Genomic DNA, 18,315 nt, shown 5'->3' with positions numbered 1-18,315 from the left:
GAGCGGACATTCATTGAGAGCTTATCATGTGTCAGAGTATTAAATACTTAACATGAATGATCTCATTTAATCTTCAAACTAAACTTTTAAACTAGGAATTTTTTTTAATCCACATTTGACAGCGGTAAACTGAGGAATTAAGAGTAACTGGCCTATTGCAATATAGCTATAATAGTGAAGCCAGGATACCAACACTGAGCACTTACTACATTTTGTAATGTTAAAACCATTGAGTACCTAAAATAATTGAGAACATACAGAATAAAACAGACCAAGAACAAAACTTTGAAACACATCAGTGTTTAAAGTGGGCAGAAGGAATCAAAAGGAAAAGTGAAAGGGATAGAAGGGAACAAGATAGTGGTACCTCCCTGTGGCTAAAGCAGAGCTTTGTGCCCCAGGAAACAATGAGGTGGGGACTGAAATCATCAGTGGGTGTGGCACAATGGAGACATTAACTAGGGGTTCCAGTGGAGAGGTGGAGGTGGAGGGGACTTCAAGGTCCAGGAAGCGATATCCTGTGAGACCTCTCCTTAAATAATACTGTATAGTGTTTTGGTAGGGGGTAGGGGGCCATAAGCCTCTAACTCACCCTCTCCTGAGAATAAAGAAGAGGGTGAGTTAGAGATAACTAATGGAGCAAGGTCTGGGTTGAGGAGGATAAAGATGGAGGCAGAGGCTACACAGAAGTTGTTCAGGGGATCAGCTGTAGGCATAGGTTTGGACAGGAAAGCAGTTTAGGTCAAGGGGCTGACAGATTGAATAGAAGGAATCAAAAGATTTGAAGTCTCCAAGTTCTAGAATAGAGCAGAAATGAGAATGAGAGAAAGCTCCTCAGAAAGGACTGATTTTATACTGTTTGAAAATGACGCTGGGGAACTAGGAGAATGGTGACACTAATGTACAGGTGAAAAAGAAGAGAAGGCAGTAGAGTCCTTGGTTAACACGCCAAGAAAGGATGGGAGTAAAACAGCTGAAGATAGTGTTGTTGTTTTTTTTTTAAATCAAGGAAGAGGGCTTTCAGGTGAAAGGTTTAGGAGTAGGGGGGACAAAGGCCAGAGCAGTATGCACCTAAGAGAATGAGAAAAGACAAGATGTCCAAGAGGGTGGATATTTGGGATGATCACCAATAATGACATGAAAAAGCTACAGTCAAAGCTCAAAATGAAATGGTAGCAATGATCTCTCTTCATAGATGGGTTTTACCTTGAATGTATCATTATATTTTCTTTTGAATCCTCTTCACAACTCTGCAATAAGACCTGCAGATAGATTTCCCTTAAAATGAGAAATCGACCCTAATGCTACACCTGCTGAGTTCAAGGAAGTGAACTGCATTACTATAGGCTGCCCAACAACCCCCGCCTTTGAGAACTATGCCTCCTCCACTTGGTGCAATTTTAATGGGGCTGTTAAACAAGGACCTCTGCTTTCCATGAATCAGGGGTGCACATGTGGCCATGCTGGCCAGAGTACCCCATTATCTGGATACAGTAATTACTCCAGGAATGGTCAATGACCAAAGAAGAGCTCTAGTCTTTAGTCTTTTCAGGGGATTTATACAGATGCTGGGATAGTCTTTTCTCTGAAATCATGACAGTCGATATTATTACTCCTAAAACTATGTATCTCCCATCTCATGAGTACTAAGAACTCAAGATATGGAAATCCAGTCTGTGACTAGAAAACTGGTAGTCAAGGCCTCACCTCTGTGGACCACACCCTATTTAAGTAAACAAAAACACCAAGACACAGACATGGCAAAATATTTAATGTCTGTCGGTGTGCCTCATCCTTTTATGATTTGATAGCCTCTCCAAACTGGCAGTTCCAGAGAAAACACGGGCACTTTTCCCCAGGAGGGTTTGAAAACCATTAAGACCCTACTAGTCTCTTGACTTGGATGTGATTGCAGGTGAGGTCTTTCCACAGCATGCCTCTCTGGTCAAGGAAAAATAGACCGCTCTACAGGGCTCCTGATGTCTTCTGTTCTTCTGCAGCCTGGCGCTGGGAGCTGCGCCGCTGGAAATAGCGGTAGGCTCGGACACTGCAGAGGTAACCGCCATACACAGTGAGAAGCATCATGGAGGTAGAGAAGGTCTTGTAACCAATGTCAGCTAGTTGCTTGGCAGTTGGCATGTCGTCCCCTACAAAGACAGATTGGATTGAGACCCAAGGATAGACCTCATCTGCCCAGCCCACTTCCTGGTTTAAGGCCATTCCATAACTTTTGCATCCTGCCTATGTCTACACTCTATTTTGAATGGCCCCTACACATATGCAGAGTCTTTTACTAGAAGACAAAGTTTCAGATTCTTGATTCAAAGGGGCAAATAAAGTCTGCATATGAGATACAAAAACATGGCTGGAACCAGGTGCATCTGAATGACATCTTAGTTAACACTTGGCCCTCCATGTTTGTGGAAAGAAGTCACTGGTAGGAACCACCCAGAAATGTTAATTGGTACATTACTTTAAGCATGCATCACTTTTTCTGGCTAGTAGGCAATTAATTAATGGAGGTAGCCAGAGATTAAACATAATGAGTAAATTATTCTCTGTAGGAGGATCAAATGGGAAACTTCTAAGCAATATCCAATTTATTTCCCCATAAAGACACTCTTATTCACAGTGGTTAGGTTCCCAGGTTAGCCCTCAAGCATCTGTTTAAGCCATAATATACCTGAAATAGTGCCAAAAGAACCTTTATATTATTTCAATTATACTTAACCAGCTACAGCATTAATTCTAAGTTCCAAACACAACACCAAGAACCTATCCCAAGGGCTAAAAAGAAATTTACCGAGTCCCCAGCAAATTGTTAACTCACATTCGCATGAGATAAATTACTTCTAGTTTAACTGTTCCCTGGATATTCTCAGCTAGGGAACCAGAGGAAGTTTAGCATAGCAATCTTTCATCCTGAACAAAACGTTCCTCAATTTAAGACTGTGTTTTTAGACTCCTCTCTGTGGAGGGAATTGAAATTAAAAGACTGAAATTAGTCAGAATAAGTTAAAAAGTCAAGAATTTGGAAGAAGCTAAGGATTAGCTGGCTCAGAGGGTCAGGAGTAGGGTGAGACCTAGAAGTGCTTTTCTGAGTGAGTCCTATGGGCTGAATGTACATTGCCTGAGCCAACCCTTGAGGGTATACTCCTCCAAGCTGAATTGAGGCACAGCTTCCTTGAATTATAATTCCAAGTGACTATGGAAAGTGACTTTAAATAGGTCAGAGGAAGAAAACTAAATGGCCCAGGTGCAAGATGAGAAAGGGCTGTGTTCAGGTTATGTTTGAAAGGACCTCAAGCTGTGAAGTAGTGAAGAAAACAGAGAGAGCATGAGGGAGACAGCGAAAGCGAGCCCAATACTAAAGTAGTAAACAAGCTCCTAGCAAAGAGGTTTGCAGACCTTTAATTTCCCCCTACTTCTTTTTCCTCCTATCCCCCATTACCCTGGCCAGATGCTAACCAGTTACAGGGTCACCTTTTCCAGGGTCCGAAGGAAGAGGGCTGGAAGCCAACAAAGAAACAAGATGGTATAACCTTGCAAGAACAGTGACAGGATACTTACTAATGGATGTAATTTTGGTGTCTAGAACCTCACTTCCTTCTCTTATCTAATCCAAGATTTCTATTTTCAAATTAACAAAAACTCTTCACAGACTCCGAGCAAGGCAATAGAAAAGGAGAAAACAGATGCAGAAATTCAAACAAGATTAACTTAATGGATCAGGGCAAAGCTGAAAACATCTACAAAGCAGCAAGTTAGAAAACTTTGTGAATTGAGATACTGCTAATAGAAATAAGAAATGAGAAGAAACAGGTGTATGTTATTGTGTGTGTACCAGAGTGGTGGTGGCAGTGTGTCAAGATGATCATGAGCTAGGTTTTGACACGTTAAAATTAAGATGCTCAACACAACATTCATGTGATGATGTCTATCAGACAGATGCATATGCAAATCTGGATACATTTTGGGAGAAGCTAGGCTACAGATCGAGGAAACAAGGGACACCAAATGATTAGAGGGAGACAGGCCAAGGGAATGCTGGTTTTGAGGAAGCAGAATAGTTAAGAAGTAGGCAAGAAATTCGAGAAACACCTAGGGGGCTTTTTCATTTAACTACATCCCCTTGTTGAAAACCACTGATGTATTAACTCATTGCCACTGATGGAGGTGTGCTGTATCCTTCAGGTGTGCTGGGCCAGAATGAAAACTGAGAACCACTATTGCAAAGTTATGCTCTGTGAAGTCTGGTCTGATGGACTCACTGAATGGCAATAGGTGACTAGATCACGGGTAAACCTAGGGTAGAAGTTAATTTAGTGCACTGAACTCAACAGGCATTCAGTAAAAAGCAGATTCGTAGCCACAGCTCTAAGAGGCCCATAAACCCTGACCCCCAAGGTCAGAGCTACTGGAGTCTGAGCGTGGAGGGCCAAGCCTCCCTATAGGAGTCAAGGTTTGACAGGAAAGTACGGCTGCAAAGAGCTTGTTGGGCTGGAAGCAATGCAAATAGCGGCAGAATAGCCAGTGACCTCTAGGACACCAGAGCCTAAAGATTGGGGCATGGGAGGAAGCGGTAAGTAAAGGCCGGCCCAAGCAGGCGCGCCTCGGCGGAAAGGCGGCCCCTGCTCGGCCCCAGCAGACGGCGTACCTGGATGTTGCACCTCCCTCGCTTGCAACCAAGGCCTCCACAGGCAGCGTCTCGCCACCACAGTCTGCGCAACCTCGTAGCGCAGCCGGGACCTAGAGCAGCGGCCCAGGAACAACCCTGAGGCGCTATTGGCGAGGAAAGCCACTATTTCTCCCTCCCATCCACCCCACTTAACCCCTAAGATTCGACTCCCCACCCAAGAGAGTGCACGGCGCCCCGGATGAAACACAACTCCGCCCACTGGGGCGGGAGCCCGCGCCCGCCGCAGCTCCGGCTGGTTGCCGCCCTTGAACTTCCGGGCCAGTCACCCTTACTACGCATTTTCAGACGAATCTTCCTCTCCAAGAAGCCCGTTGAATTCTGGGGATTGTAGTCATTTTCCATTGAGAGAGTGTCCTTGATGACTCAACCTCTGGAACCAGAACTTTTAAAATACTCAGTCACAGTGGAAAAGACGATCTTTCTCGCCGAGACGACCTTTCTCAGCCAGTCAATCCCCAGCCTATGGTGACTTCTTCGGTAGCTAGGTAGATACTCTCGGGGTCAGCCCTCTGGAGGTGGACCACGCGCCCCCTAGAGCCTGGAGTTGCCCTCTTCCCCGTGGCCTGACTTCGGCCTAGCTCAGGTAGGAACCTGACCACATCGCGAGGTCTGGACCGCCAAGGATGCGGCAGGTCTAGCCATGACCACAGCGTGGGCACAAGGGATGTTTCTGTCCCATGTGTGACCTCTCCGCTCGCAGGCGGATGAATAAGCTCCGAAGAAACGCTATTAAGGGGCTAAGAGAGGGGTTGCCACTTGGGAGGAGGACTGCGTCGGCTATGGGCAGGGAGTGGCTGGGATTAAGGTGGAGGGCCAAGCCTCCCAACAGGAGTCAAGGTTTGAGTGAAAACATACACGCAGTGATGCACCACAGCATAGGCACTGCCACATGGATTGAAGCACCCTTCTCCAACTCATTTCCGGAAAAACCACGCTTTATTGGGTAGTCTGGGGGAGGGGGGAAGGGATTCGAAAGCCTCCGATTCAGTTAACAGTGGCGTGAACAAAAACAGGCAAACGTGTTTGACTAACAAGGTCGCTGCTGCAGCTGAGGGAAGAGAGCTGTCTTTCTACCCCCACTTTGGCCTTCTGGATTCAGTCAGTGCTTCCAACCTGGGCCCAGCCAGATCTGGGGTTATTGTGCCCCTCTCTCCCTCTGAACCAGGCACCTCTGCCCTTCACTGGTAAGAAAGTGAATTCTCAAGGGCTAGAGGCTGAGAGGAGCCTGCCTCTCTGGTTTGGCGGGGAATAAGAGAGAGTTAACAATGCTGGCCACAGCCACAATGTGAGGTGCTGCTACACAGGAAACTGAGTCCCTCTGCTCCATGCTGTAGGAGTGAGTCTCTTAGGCCCTTGGGGACTATTTATATCTAGGAGTCCAGGCTGCTGACCTGTGACATTCTTCTACTGCCACCCTATCCTGGAGCAAGGCCAATGTAAAGCACACTCCTCTCCCTCCTCCCCTTTCTGTTCTTCCCTCACCCCAGGAGGTAGGGTGGTTTTAATTTTTTTCCTCCTTGAGTTTCCCAGCTCCTGAGGTGCTGATATATATATATATATATCCTGAGAAGGCCTTCAGATGACAAAAGAGAGCTTGGAATGTCAGGACCCACCAACATGGGGACCTGCTCACTCTTTCCTACCCCTGATCAGCCTTTTGGGCCACTCTCTGGCCTCTGGATACAGGTGCTGGTTAGCTGCCCTGGCTGCTCTGGGGGTAGGTGAGAAATAGGTACAGCATTGGAGAAAAGGAAAGGGGTGGAGCCTAGGATGTCCCGGGGAAATAGCAGGAGGAGGGACCTAGCCCAGACCTCCCCTGATGCTGCTAGAGTTACTGAGAAGGGAGGCAGGCAGGGCAAATACAAAGGTCAGAGGGAGCAGAGTGATCTGAGCCTGCTATGAAAAGGTGTAGCTCTGTCAGCAGATTAAGTTCCTGCTCCCCAAAGAGAGTGCTGGCAGGGAGGGTGAGGGAAGGCTTAGAAAGGTCATGCACTGTGGGGAGGAGCTGGCACAGAACTAGGAACCAGGAAGCCCATGGAGAGAATAAAAAGCCCCAGGACCAGTAATGCCAGCATGGCAGCAACTCTGGTGCCAGAGTAGCCTGGGGGAAGGGGGAAGGGAATGACCAGAGGTTTCTGAGGACACAGATGTTGCTAGGAGAAGCTAGAAGGGGGTTGAGATCTTTGTATTTTGTTAACAAACACTGAGAACCATTGATGCTGTGTGGTGCCTGGCAGAGGTCAGAGCAAAGGGGTCCCTGTGTCAGCTCAAAAGCCCAGGCAACTCTTGCCTCATCGCTCTTGTGGCTGAGGTAGTTCTTTAGCCATTTTGCTGGGCTTGGGGATAGTGTAAGGCAGCAGTGGACAACCCTTGTCTTGTCTCCCTCTCCCCGACCCTCTCCCTCACCACACACACCCAAAACAGGCATCACTGGGGCTTCCCAGAGGACAAGGAGAAAGCCCCATATCTGGAGAGGGACAAGGCATCTCTGGTGTGATGTGGCAAGAGGCTGCAGGCTGCTTGGTGGTTCAAGATCTCCTCGCAGGTAGTCCCAGAGCCTCCTATCCTTCAGTGAAAAGCAGAGAAGAAGCTGTTCTGTGGGGAGTCCCAGAGATTCTGGTGGCCAGCTACCCAAGCTTTTGTCTGTCTCCATGGGGCAAAGAAGCTGCCTGGCCTGGGCCACAGTTCCGTTCACATATGTTCTGGATGATTCTGCAGGTAGTGGATGAATTCACCCACTGGCTGGTTCTCATAGCAAACCCTGTACACCGCCATGAACAGAGGGAACCTAAAATGGGGAAGGAGAGACTCAGCTTAGCCTCATAGGAAGCCCTCTATCGCCCACTCCCCATCTATCTCCTCAACCTCCATTCCCCTACTCTCCCACAGTTGAGTTCAGGCAGACTCTGGCTCTCAATTTCCAGTTGCTGAGAATTTGAACTTCCTAGCACTGGATTTTAGGGTCAGGTTTGTTAAATGCCTTGCTGTCATGATTCCCTGGCTTTTTTTTTTTTTTTTTTTTTTTGTTCCATCTGGGCAAGCCACTTAACTTCTCTGAGCCTCAGTATCATCGACTATAAAATGTGGCCAATATAACAAAGTAGTGAAGAAGTGATTATGTATTCTATGAAAGTGCTCAATAAATGCCACTTTTCTTCTTCTCATCCTCTTGCCCAGGCTGGTTGCTTTATCAAGAGGCTTTACCCTGACCAGTTATGAGCTGATCTTCTGAAACTATTTCAAGATTCTTATTTCAAGATTCTTTCTCAGACCCACAGAGCTCTGCTCTGATCAGCCCATCACCCCCACTGTCTTTGTGCTCCACGAAGCACAAAGCACCTTGAAGCAAAGACTGCCCTCACCCCTCGGCACCCAGGACAGCATCCAGGGGATAGAGGGTTGGCTTTGGAGGAGCTGCTTAGACTGGGGGTGATGGACGTGGAAGCAAGACAGTCCAGTGAGCTTATTCCTGCTGCCCTAGAGCTTCAACCCTCATACCAGAGGATAAAGAGGAAGGGATAGAGAGGAGGCTATGCAGAGGGGTCAAAGCAATGTGGTATAAAGAGCACTAGACTGAAAGGAATTCAAAGACCATGAACTAGCTGGGAAGAGTGGACATACCAGACTCTCTCCAAGCTCTAGTCTCTGTGTCTATAACATTTCCCTCTCTGCCCACTTCACAGATTGAGGAGGTTCAGGAAGATGAACAGGGAGAGCACTTCTGGCTGTGGTTCCTGCCACCAATGGGGCTGTGGTAGACACTTACTTGTCCGTCAAGCCCTTGTGCTGGAGGATGCTGTGTAGCTCCTGGGCTGTCTGGGGCCCCTGCAGCTTCTGCCCATTCAGCATCTCTTTTTCCAGCTGCTCAATGGACTGTGAAGAAAACAGTATGGGTGAACTGAAATAGGAGAGGAGGGTTGTCAGTGTGAAGTGGATGGGGCTCAGTCTGGGGCTCAGATGACAGGTGGGGGTCTTAGGAGGAAAGAAAGGCCGGGAATATTCATAACAATCTTAATGTTTGTGCTCAAGAGGTGCCTCAAGCCAAGTTCCTCTATCTTGACACCTACGGGGCCCACCCTCCATTCTCCATTCTCCCCACAGCCCACCTTTCCTGTGCGGGCGAAGGCCTCAGCCACCTTGCGGTTCCGCCCTCCATAGCAGGTGGTAATGAGGTCAGCAACACCACAGCTCTCCAAGAAGGTGGTAGAAGACACAGGGCCCCTGCAGAAGAGCTTGGCGAAGGCGATCATCTCCATGAGCCCCAGTCGGATCACTGCCGCCTTGGTGTTGTCGCCAAAGCCCAGCCCATCACAGAAGCCAGCCCCCACGGCCACGACATTCTTTGCAGAGTGGAGGTCACAGGTGAGAAAGGAGCCCCTCCTGCAGGCCCCACTTGGAGCCCTCAGTACCTGCCTCATGCTCCTTCTATCAGCCATGACACACCCACTGATAAATGAAGTATAGTGGGTGGGCTCCTCAACTGTTCCCACCTCTTGGTTTTCCCACTTGCTGTAGTCTCTTCTTTTAGCCTTTGCTCGTACTGCCTGGCTTCCCACCTCTGCTCCATACTCCATCCTTTAGGACATTTACTGAAAATCAGTCTTCTGTCCAGCTGGCCCTCCCATCCATGACTGTTCCTGATGTCCACAACTCTGTCCAGGATCCAGAGTTCTGGCCCTCAATCTGGTGTCCTGGATGTCTTCTCTCCCATTAGTCTGGATGCACTCCCCCAGGGCATCTCTTCCCCCTGGACCACCCCCTGGAGCCAGGAATAGGGATGTCCCACAAGTGGCTATAGGAAGAAAGTAAGAAGGGGGCCCAATGTGTGATGGTGAATAATCGGCAGGCCTGAATGACCTTGGCCTTGCTTCTGCAGTTCTTCTTATGCGTATGGGACTTGGAGGGCAATGGGAGCAACTGCTTATGAGTGCGAACCTGGAGTACCAGTAACCTTGTATGGCTAAGCCAGACCCTCCTTCCGGACCTTCTCCCCACCTCACAGCTGCCTCTGTGCTCCTCTCACCTTTAAGGCCCCACAGATCTCTACTGTGTCCACCTCTTGCACCACTGTGATGCGGAAATTGGGTGTCTGCATCAGCTCTTTCAGGAGCTGTCCCTGGGCCGGGTCCTTGCAGCCTAAAGTGGGGAGGGGCAAGGCTTTAAGAGAGGCTCTTGACTTCTCACACCTACCGCAAGCAGGATCTGAAACTCCTTCCATGGGGGTGTACCAACCCTCCATCACCTCCAATGCTTGGGTCTCCTTCCTTAGCCTGCCTTATGGGAGAAGATGGCGAAGTGGGTGGGGGAGAAAGTATGGGGAGGGTTTGTAACTGGAGCTGCATTATATACGTGGGTGGTAGTGGGGCTCTCACCAATGGTTGTCTCACAGAACTTCTCATCAGCCACCTCGCTGGCAATGTTGGCCCCCATCAGCACACTCATGGGGATGCCAAGGCGCTCCCCAATCACTTCAGAGATGAGCTTCAGCCCATTGGGGCCCTTGTCTACCCCCTGGGCATAGGATGGAGCTCAGGCCAGATACCTTTTATGCCCAGCGGAGGGCTTCCCACCCAGAAATCTTGCCCCTTCCAAGTCAGCTGTTCATCAGTGTCCCCAAAGGTCCAACCCAGCCAAAGCTTGCTGTCAGGAGAGTAGATGGCATGTGAAAATGAGTCCATCTGAAAACTCCTTCCACATACCTTCAACCAATCTACCTCTTTAAGGCAATATATCCCCTCCACATCCCTAAACAACCCATTCCTGAGTATCCCAAACCTCCTACCATCCCAGCCATTGCTCTAAACCAACTGTTCTTTCACACTCCTCTAAATAGCCTGCTTCTCATAGCCCCCAGGCATCCCTTGTATACCTTCTAAACTCCCCAAGACATTTGCCTCCAAACTAATCTCTTGTCTATTCCCCAACCCACCTCCCCTTCCCAATAGCCCCTAGCATCGGACTGTTTCTCAAGCTTCCCAAAGCCAACTCCTTTCGCCTCTCCAGAAAACTCTTGGCCTACTTCCGCCACTTTCTCTTCTCACTTCACCTACTATGAGCCCCACAACAGTTAGCTGCACCCCTGTCCACATGAAGGTATCCCTGGCACCTTAATAAGAGATATTCCAATGGTGTTTGCCTTCAGGTGGCCCTTGAGCTGATCACAAATCTTGCCGATGAATTGATGGGGCACCACAAAGATCAGAATGTCGGCATCTGCTGCAGCTTGGACCACATCTGGGACAGCCACCTGTGGGGGTGACCAGTACTCATGGGCCTGACAGACTTCTCCTAGCCCCTGTGAAACCACATGCAAGAGATCTAAAAGCCAAAGAGTGAGGCTGGTGCGGGAAAGGGAAGGGAAGAGTTGAACTTGGAAGAATAAGACACTTTGTTCCTTGCCCCTAGGCACCACTCCCTCTAATCTTGTTAGCCTGGACTCTCCACTCCTGGAAACCTCCTCCTAGCACTCTCCTAGCCCTTGGCTGGGGTACAGTTCGGGAGGCCAAAGAAGGCCTGGGCTTGGCAGAAGAGGCCACGTAATTTCATCACCCTGTTCCATAGGGCCCCTAACTAGGAAGGGAGAGCACCAGTCTTGCTGCTGTCTTCTCTGCTGAGGGGAGTGAGCCACATGGATTTGACCAAAGACCTTAAGTCCAAGGAACAGCGTCCAAGTCTGCTAATAACCCTGTGAATGAGTAACAAGATTAGAGCCTGAGGCAAGTGCTACCTGAACCCCAGGTCTGGGAGCTGGAGAACATGGCTTTGGTTGCCATGGAAACCAACTTCTTTTTTTTCCTCTCCCCCTCTTTTTTAAAAGCCTGGGAACCCATAAATGGGGTAGGGGGTAGCATTCAGGTTCCCCTCAGTTCTAGAAAGTGCCCAGGGGAGTAGCTTGGAGGCTGTGGATAGGAGTCTTCTGTGCCTGGAGCAGCCCTCTTGAGAGACTTCCCAAGTCCAAGTGGCAACTAAAATGGCCCCCTTTCAGCAGGAAACACCCCTCCACTTCCCTCCCTCTTCTTTGCAAGGTGTAGGGGCTCACCACGTTGTGGGGCAGCTTGTGCCCTGGCAAATATTTGACATTCTCATGCTGTGTGTTGATGATCTCTGTCAGCTTTCTGCCCCCAATGTCTTCCTCAAACACCCACATGGTCACCCGTGGGTCAAAGTGTGCCAGCTGGGCTGCATTGCGACCCACAATCTTGGCAATGGCTGAGCCCCTGGTGGGAGGGGAAGCACAAAGTGGAGGAATGGGGGCGTGAGGGAGGAACAGTGGCAGGGGAGGGGGCAGTGTTCTCCCTCGGGATATCATGGCAGCCCACCAGATTATTTACTAGCCACATTCCTTGTCACATCCCCTACCCCCATGACACGGTGTCTCTAGTGAGACTCAGTCTGCCTCACACTTTGCTGCTGAAGGGTGCCAGCCATCTGATCTACCCACCCCCACCTCAAACCCAAGCAGCTTTTTGAGCAGGGAGCACTCGGGAGGCTCCGTTCCTATGGCAAACAGGTGCAACTGCTGGTCAGGCAGGGCCCAGGAGAGGTTTGGGCACCATCTGTCCTTCGGGGGTAGGCACAGAAGATAGTAGCAGAGGTGGAAGAAGAACTAGGGGATACTCCCTGCCCACTGTCTGCCTCCTGCCTACCAAGCCTTGCTCCCTAGCCCCCTGTGTACCTGGGGACTCCCCCATTCCCCTTGACAGAGCCGCTTACCAGTTGCCCGAGCCTACAATGCAGACTTTCTTGCCAGCCATGGTGCTGCTTTTCTGCCTGAGCCGGTTCCGTGCCACACTCTCCAGCTTCTCTGCTGGCTAGGAGCATATAACTCCGCCACACGTGGGTACAGCCAAGCCCCGCCCTCCAGGGGTGGGTGGGGAGGCGGGCACCCAGGGAGATAGTCTGGCAGAGCTAGGGAAAGGGGAGAAAAAGAGTAGAAACAGGTGGGGAACAGGAACGGGGCAGAGACCAGGCCTCACTTTTCCTCCTAGGTTTGCCAGCTGACGGTGCTGGCAAGCCTCTTCTCTTGGCCCCAGCCCAGTCACCTCCCCACTGCGATGGTCTCATTTTGAGGTCTGCCAAGAAATATCCCAGATAAGAAACAAGTTACTGGCCCCTGCTCATTCCTTTCTGTCTCCCAGCACTGGAATAAATTGTATGCAGCCCTAGTAGCAGATACAGGAATGCTTTCTTTTCTAACGTATATGCCTTGCATATCTTCCCAAGACCACAAAATCTTCTCTATAGTTTTGTCTTCTAGCAGTGACAGGGACCACGTCACTGGCCCCACACTAGCTCCACTGCAAGGCTGTGGGGTAGTTGAGTGTGAGCCCACTTTTTAAACTAAGACCACATTGGAGGTAAAAGCCTGCTTTGGGGGCAACCCAGCTCAAGGATAAGAGACCCCAGAAGCCCTGGAAGACAAGGTCATCTCGGTTACCCACAGTGGTCATCCCAGGTACTGACCAGGGGCCTCTTCTCACCTCAAAGTATCCCCACTTGAATGTCTTCCAGGAAGGAAGGGTGAGAAAGTCAAAGTTAGAGGCTCTGATGCCACGTGGCCTACAATTCTCCTTTTGTAGACTCTGGGCTTGAAGAATAGGACTGGAGAGAAAAAGAGGGCAGCCAAAGTGTTCATTGCCCTTGAGAGGCTTTCAGCATCCTTCAGTTCTTCCTTGAGTTTCTGAACTATCTCACACTACGGGCTCCCTCAGGTTAGTGGTGTGTTTGCAGAAGCCAGAAAGGGGAAGGGAGCACCTGGGGCAGCTCTGACCTCTTGGCGGCTTGGTGGTCTCAGATGCTGTAATTGAGAGTAAGGTGTGTGATTTTGAGGGGGAGAGCAGGACACATTCAGCAATTTAGGGAGAGCTCTGGTTGCTAGGCTGAACTAGAGAGTGAGGCAAAGGGCTCTAACTCCAGCTGCCTGTGCACCCTGACCTAGAGGGTAGAGACCACTGTGTGCTCACATACTGACCTCCTGACCTGGTAGACTAAGTGGGTGTTTCTAATCCCCTGGGCTGCTGCTTGCTGGCAACTGATAAGCACTGGGCCAGAGGGGAGTCTGTGTAACCACTGGGTAAGGGTAAGTGGGCACAAGGGCAAGACTGGGAGCAATGGTTTTCTAAGTTCTAGGGACTGCCCAGGAAAAGCTCATCATATTCTCCTTCCATGACCAGAGTTCCCAAAATGGAATATACATGAAATTGGTGGTTGTTTCCCTTAGGAACAAATTGCACTGACTACACAGCCAGCCTCCCACAAATCACTCTAGTATTACACTGGCACTGAGATAAAAAGCACCATTGCCAGGCTGCCAGCTGGGAGCACTGATTTTGCATGGTGGAAGAGAAAGAATGCTTCTGTCCCTAACACGTGATGGGAACCCCAAAGAATGATGTTTATGCCTAAGATAACCCCCTTGTTTTTGCCTAAATGCTTCCATCTCTTACTATGTTCCACAATAATTTTAAGTGTGTGGAGACAAAGGCTTTTTCATTTTCATAGGAATAGTATGCAGAGATCCAGAATTGGCTTGTCACAGGAAGTTTTCTGTACCACTAGAGCTCTTTTCCCAAGAGCAAACTGTAGATTATTTGCTCAAAATTAATAAGGGTTCATCAGCCATTCATTACCCATGTAATTAGCCTGGGTAAAAACAGATGCCATTTCAATGTCCTTGACATCAATTTTTTCCACTCCAAGTTATCACCCACACATTCCTGCTTTCTCAAGTCTGATAAACTCCCAAGTTCCAGATTGGGAACAGTGATTGCATCCTTGGTGGGTTGGACTGCGGGCAGGCAATACTTGACTGTTCCCAACCATGGAGGCAAAGGATAATCTTTTAACTTTGGAATGTGGTTGCACTCATCCTATGTTCTAAACCTCCTACTTAGGTACAACCAAGCTACATAATGGTACAGGAAAGCAGTGAGCCACCAGGTGGGAGGCAGGCAACACCATGATGGGAACTGCTCTGCTAATGGGAATATCAATCCTGAGCAAAGTCCTCCCACCTCTGCCAGTGAGGGGTTGTCTATGGTGTGAGGATGACAACATAGCAAGCACTTCCATGCTGGTCTTCAGACTTCTTACTCAGGGCCATGAAAGTGGAACCTTAAGAATGGCAAGCACAGAGAACAAAAGTTTTTAGCTTTGTAGGTTCTGGCTGGGATCTACATAGCAGCCCTGAGAAGTGGAACTCCTTTAAAGCTCAAGTTCGTCAGGACTCTCAGACCCAACGATGAAACCCAGTGATCCCACCAGCAGCTACCCTACTTGGACCACTGGGGCTGACAGAGCAAGCTCTAAGGTGAGGACCTGAAGTCCACAGGGCATAAACCATGTTTTCCACCATATCCCCAGTGCTTAGCACACAGCTGGCACACAACAGGTGTTCCATAGTTGTTAAATAAAATGAACAAACACCATAAGCATGGCTAATGGTACTGGAGGAGAAAGAGTTCAGGGAAGGGCTCTTCCCTGTAGGTAGGGTGACTCATCCTTCGGAAGATTCTTTTATTAAAACTGGGTGACATCAATAAGGGAACAGTACAAAAAAAATTTTGGTCCATGAAAAAACATAATAATTCAGATAAAAAGTTATCTTTAACAGAGACACTGTGTAGGAGTGCTGAGCTTCCTTCTCATGGTTCTAGCCCCAAAGACAGGGGCTGTCCAGTGTCACTGTGGGAAGAAGCTTTCAAAGGAGGGGTGGGATAATGGCAGGAAGGGGAAGATGGGGAGAAAATCCTGCTGTTCCCAGTGTGAAACAGGCAAGGATACTGAGTTGGGGGGAGGGGGTGGTGTGCTCGCAGGAGCCTGAGGAGGGGGTGGGGAAGCAGGGGCTTTGTCAGTTCTGTGGGTTTAGAGCCCATGCTGAACGGAATTCCCCCTCTATGCCCAGCTGTCTCCCACCCTGCTGTGTTTGAGTCTGCGAGCCTGGGGTATACTAACTTGGGGTGATGCAACCTGGAAGAATCTGAGGCTCTCCTGGAAAGATGCAAAACCATCTCAGTTCCAAGGGGCCAGGATCACAAGGTCCTGCTGCTACCTGAGGGGTCTGAAGCTTTGAGGGCAGGGGCTGGGGAGTCATAATCCTGTGAGGCAGGGAGAGGGTGGAGTCACAAACCCAACTCAGAGCTATTCTCCAGCCCTAGGCGCTTTCACTCCTCAGTGCCCTATAAATCACCTGTGTCAACAGGGCAGACAAGGAACAGGAAGACAGGGATGGCCCAGGGCTATTACCCGTTTGATTTTAGGCCTGTTTCTCCATGAAGAGATTGGGGAGGCAGGGTGGAGTAAATAAATGAGTCACACCTCCAAGCAACAGCAGAAGGAACAGCCTCCACTGGCAATGACAGTACCCCAGGTTAGATCTCTGGGGCTGACAGGGAAAGGCAAGATTCCTCCATCCAAATGACCTCTGTTAGGACAGATGGGAGGGAATCCTAAAATGAGCAGCTACTGGGGGTATGCTGGGAGGAGGGAGCAATTGTTCAAGAACAAACTCCAATACTGATGTGGACCCCTGATGAGGGAATAAGCACTGAGACAGCACGCCAATCCCGAGGGCTGCGGACTGACCTGGGGCTCAGTGGAGCCCAAAAGCCAGGGTTCCTTTAGTGCCAGAGGGCAACAAGTTAGGCAAGAGTTTGTTCCAAACCCGTGGAAGAAAAGAAGGAAATTGGATTCTGTTACCAGGAGAGCCAAGATCAACTAGCTTATAGGATGCCCCCAGGCCTGAGTCTCAGAGAAGGGACTGAAGTTCCAACTCCTGGGTCTCTGAAGGGCAGGATCAGTGTAGCTGGTCCCCTGGAAGACCACTTGGCCTTAGGCCCAATCCATTCAATGCACTGATTACCACTACAGTTCTCTCTAATACTATCTAGAGGTCCTATGTAGACCAGGGGAGGGTAGAGGCACATGGGAACATTGTGGGCAAAGGGAAGCTAGGTGGTGGGAAGGGGTGGGGTGGGGTGGGGGAAGAGGGTAACAGGTGTCTCGTGAGACAGAAATGTGAGACCCTCTTCGTTCTGGTGTTGTCCTTGAACCAACAGCATCCCCTGGAAGGCCCCAAGCAAGACCAAGGCAGGTGCTATGAGGCAGGCAACGCAGGGCCCACATAAAGAATCGGTGCAGCCAAATCAGGGCTGTAGGAGAAACCCTATGTATTTCGGATTCCCAGGGCTTGCTCTAATTCTTGTCGTCTCTGCTGCACCTAAGAAAACAGCAAAAGGAGTGGAAGATGAGATAAACTAGGAGTTGACAGCTAATAACACTGACCCTCATCAGGGGTACAGACCCCTTGCCTTGTCATTTTCCCCTGTGCAGGCCAGATGCCTACCTTGGAATAGAAGTATCGGCACACAGCCTCCTGAGCCCAAGGCTGGAAGTAGAACTCAGCACGGCGCTCTTCCTCTGGGTTACCCACCACATCGGTCATGGTCTGAAGGAGATGGCAGGGGGGTAGAAAGAGAATACGCTGTTTCCTTCTTTCATGCCTGTTAGGATTGAATTGTATCTCCCCAAAAGATGTCGAAACCCTAACCCCCTAGTACCTGTGAATGTGACCTTATTAGGAAAGAGGGTCTCTGCAGATCGCTAATTTGAGATGAAGTCTTTAGGGTGGGCCTAATCCAATATAACTGGTATCCTTATAAAAAGGGAAAACTTGGACACAGACATGCACAGAGGGAAGATGATGTGAAGACAAAAAGAGAACACTTTCTGCAAACCAAGGAATGCCTGAGGCTACCACAAGATAGGAGAGGGGCCTGGAACAGATTCTCCCTCCCTCGGCCCTCAGACAGAAAAAACCCCTGCAGACGGCATGATTTCAGACTACTAGTGTCCAGAACTGTGAAACAATAAATTTTTGTTGTTTACGCCACCCAGTTGTGGTATTGTACTATGGTAGCCCTAATAAACTGTGAATTAATACATCACTCCAAGTCACCCCCTGCTACCAACAAGTAACTGCCTTGTTCAAGGATCCTTTCTGGATCCCTTGTTCCTCTGCTCAGTCTCTATAATTGTAGTCCGTCACCACAGGATAGGCGAGAACTAAAGGCACATTTCAGTACATTCTGTACTCATTCCTACCTTCTTGCCTGAGCTTCTTATGCTCCCTTCCCTGGAAAATATCTCAAATCCCAAATTCTCCATGAAGCTTGTCCCAACTATTCGAGCCTCATCAATCTCCCTTCTCCTTTGAATTATCTTATTGATACTGTTGAGTTCCAATAATGTCCTACATGGTTTACTACATTTTAAATCCTATTAACCTAGTTTCCCGAAACTAAATGCATGCTGCTTTGAAACAGAGATCAAGTTTTCCACTTTGTATCCCATATAATATGGTGCACAGTGACAGCATACTAAGTATTAGATAAACATTTCATGGTTCCACCTCCATTTCCCTAATTGTAAAACGGACCCTGAAATGTGCTAAAGATAATCTTCTCCCTCACTGACCCCTCTGGCTCTTCTATCGGATGCCAAAGAAATAAGGCAAATAAATGTGTGCCTCAATGACCTAAGTCCCTTGCCCCTTAACTAGGTATCTTTACCTTGAGGTCCCGGCACTGGGATTGAAGCCAGTCATTAATGAAACCCTG

At 49.1% G+C, this 18,315-nt stretch overlaps 3 protein-coding genes and 1 long non-coding RNA gene across 5 annotated transcripts in view; 1 reads left to right on the top strand and 3 right to left on the bottom strand.

Annotated features, from left to right (window-relative positions):
- Nucleotides 1-1,754: 1,754 nt before the first annotated feature.
- LOC105297560 (cytochrome c oxidase assembly protein COX14) lies at nucleotides 1,755-4,834 on the bottom strand. The gene is made up of 2 exons (XM_011368316.2): nucleotides 4,658-4,834; nucleotides 1,755-2,147 (listed from the first exon to the last, which is right to left on the bottom strand). The coding sequence occupies exon 2, from the start codon at nucleotides 2,137-2,139 to the stop codon at nucleotides 1,966-1,968; it is 174 nt and encodes a 57-aa protein (XP_011366618.1). The 5' UTR covers nucleotides 2,140-2,147; nucleotides 4,658-4,834; the 3' UTR covers nucleotides 1,755-1,965.
- Nucleotides 4,835-4,891: 57 nt separating this feature from the next.
- On the top strand, nucleotides 4,892-11,270 carry LOC111744734. The gene is made up of 4 exons (XR_002782301.1): nucleotides 4,892-5,282; nucleotides 8,801-9,061; nucleotides 10,842-11,040; nucleotides 11,261-11,270. It is a non-coding gene; the product is annotated as an uncharacterized LOC111744734 (long non-coding RNA).
- Nucleotides 5,617-15,048, bottom strand: GPD1 (glycerol-3-phosphate dehydrogenase 1). 2 transcript variants are annotated; one of them, XM_023535424.1, is made up of 9 exons: nucleotides 14,713-15,048; nucleotides 12,413-13,496; nucleotides 11,739-11,916; nucleotides 10,806-10,946; nucleotides 10,072-10,210; nucleotides 9,723-9,835; nucleotides 8,806-9,039; nucleotides 8,466-8,572; nucleotides 5,617-7,487 (listed from the first exon to the last, which is right to left on the bottom strand). In XM_023535424.1, the coding sequence occupies exons 2-9, from the start codon at nucleotides 12,451-12,453 to the stop codon at nucleotides 7,391-7,393; spliced, it is 1,050 nt and encodes a 349-aa protein (XP_023391192.1). In that variant the 5' UTR covers nucleotides 12,454-13,496; nucleotides 14,713-15,048; the 3' UTR covers nucleotides 5,617-7,390. The 2 variants fall into 2 exon arrangements, with proteins under 2 accessions (XP_023391192.1, XP_011366615.1); XM_011368313.2 differs by having other exon boundaries at nucleotides 12,413-12,607.
- Nucleotides 15,049-15,200: 152 nt separating this feature from the next.
- The window catches only part of SMARCD1 (SWI/SNF related, matrix associated, actin dependent regulator of chromatin, subfamily d, member 1), a 13,226-nt gene continuing 10,111 nt past the window's right edge, over nucleotides 15,201-18,315 (bottom strand). Inside the window, exons 11-12 of the mRNA XM_011368312.2 lie at nucleotides 17,043-17,144; nucleotides 15,201-16,916 (exon numbers count right to left, since the gene is read on the bottom strand). Of these exons, the coding sequence (XP_011366614.1) occupies nucleotides 16,863-16,916; nucleotides 17,043-17,144 (156 nt within the window). The 3' untranslated portion in view covers nucleotides 15,201-16,862. The remainder of the gene's footprint in view (nucleotides 16,917-17,042; nucleotides 17,145-18,315) is intronic.

This window comes from Pteropus vampyrus, unplaced genomic scaffold (assembly GCF_000151845.1).
Source record: "Pteropus vampyrus isolate Shadow unplaced genomic scaffold, Pvam_2.0 Scaffold140, whole genome shotgun sequence".
NCBI classification, from domain to species: domain Eukaryota; kingdom Metazoa; phylum Chordata; class Mammalia; order Chiroptera; family Pteropodidae; genus Pteropus; species Pteropus vampyrus.
This window is presented reverse-complemented; position numbering and strand designations above follow the sequence as displayed.

Coding starts and splice junctions, on each gene's coding strand:
- LOC105297560 (XM_011368316.2), bottom strand. CDS start 2,139: ATGCCAACTGCCAAGCAACTAGCTGACATTGGTTACAAGACCTTCTCT.
- GPD1 (XM_023535424.1), bottom strand. CDS start 12,453: ATGGCTGGCAAGAAAGTCTGCATTGTAGGCTCGGGCAACTG. Junction 8,573..8,805: donor CCTTCGCCCGCACAGGAAAG/GTGGGCTGTGGG, acceptor TTTTCTTCACAG/TCCATTGAGCAGCTGGAAAA. Junction 7,488..8,465: donor CACAAGGGCTTGACGGACAA/GTAAGTGTCTAC, acceptor TCCCCATTTTAG/GTTCCCTCTGTTCATGGCGG.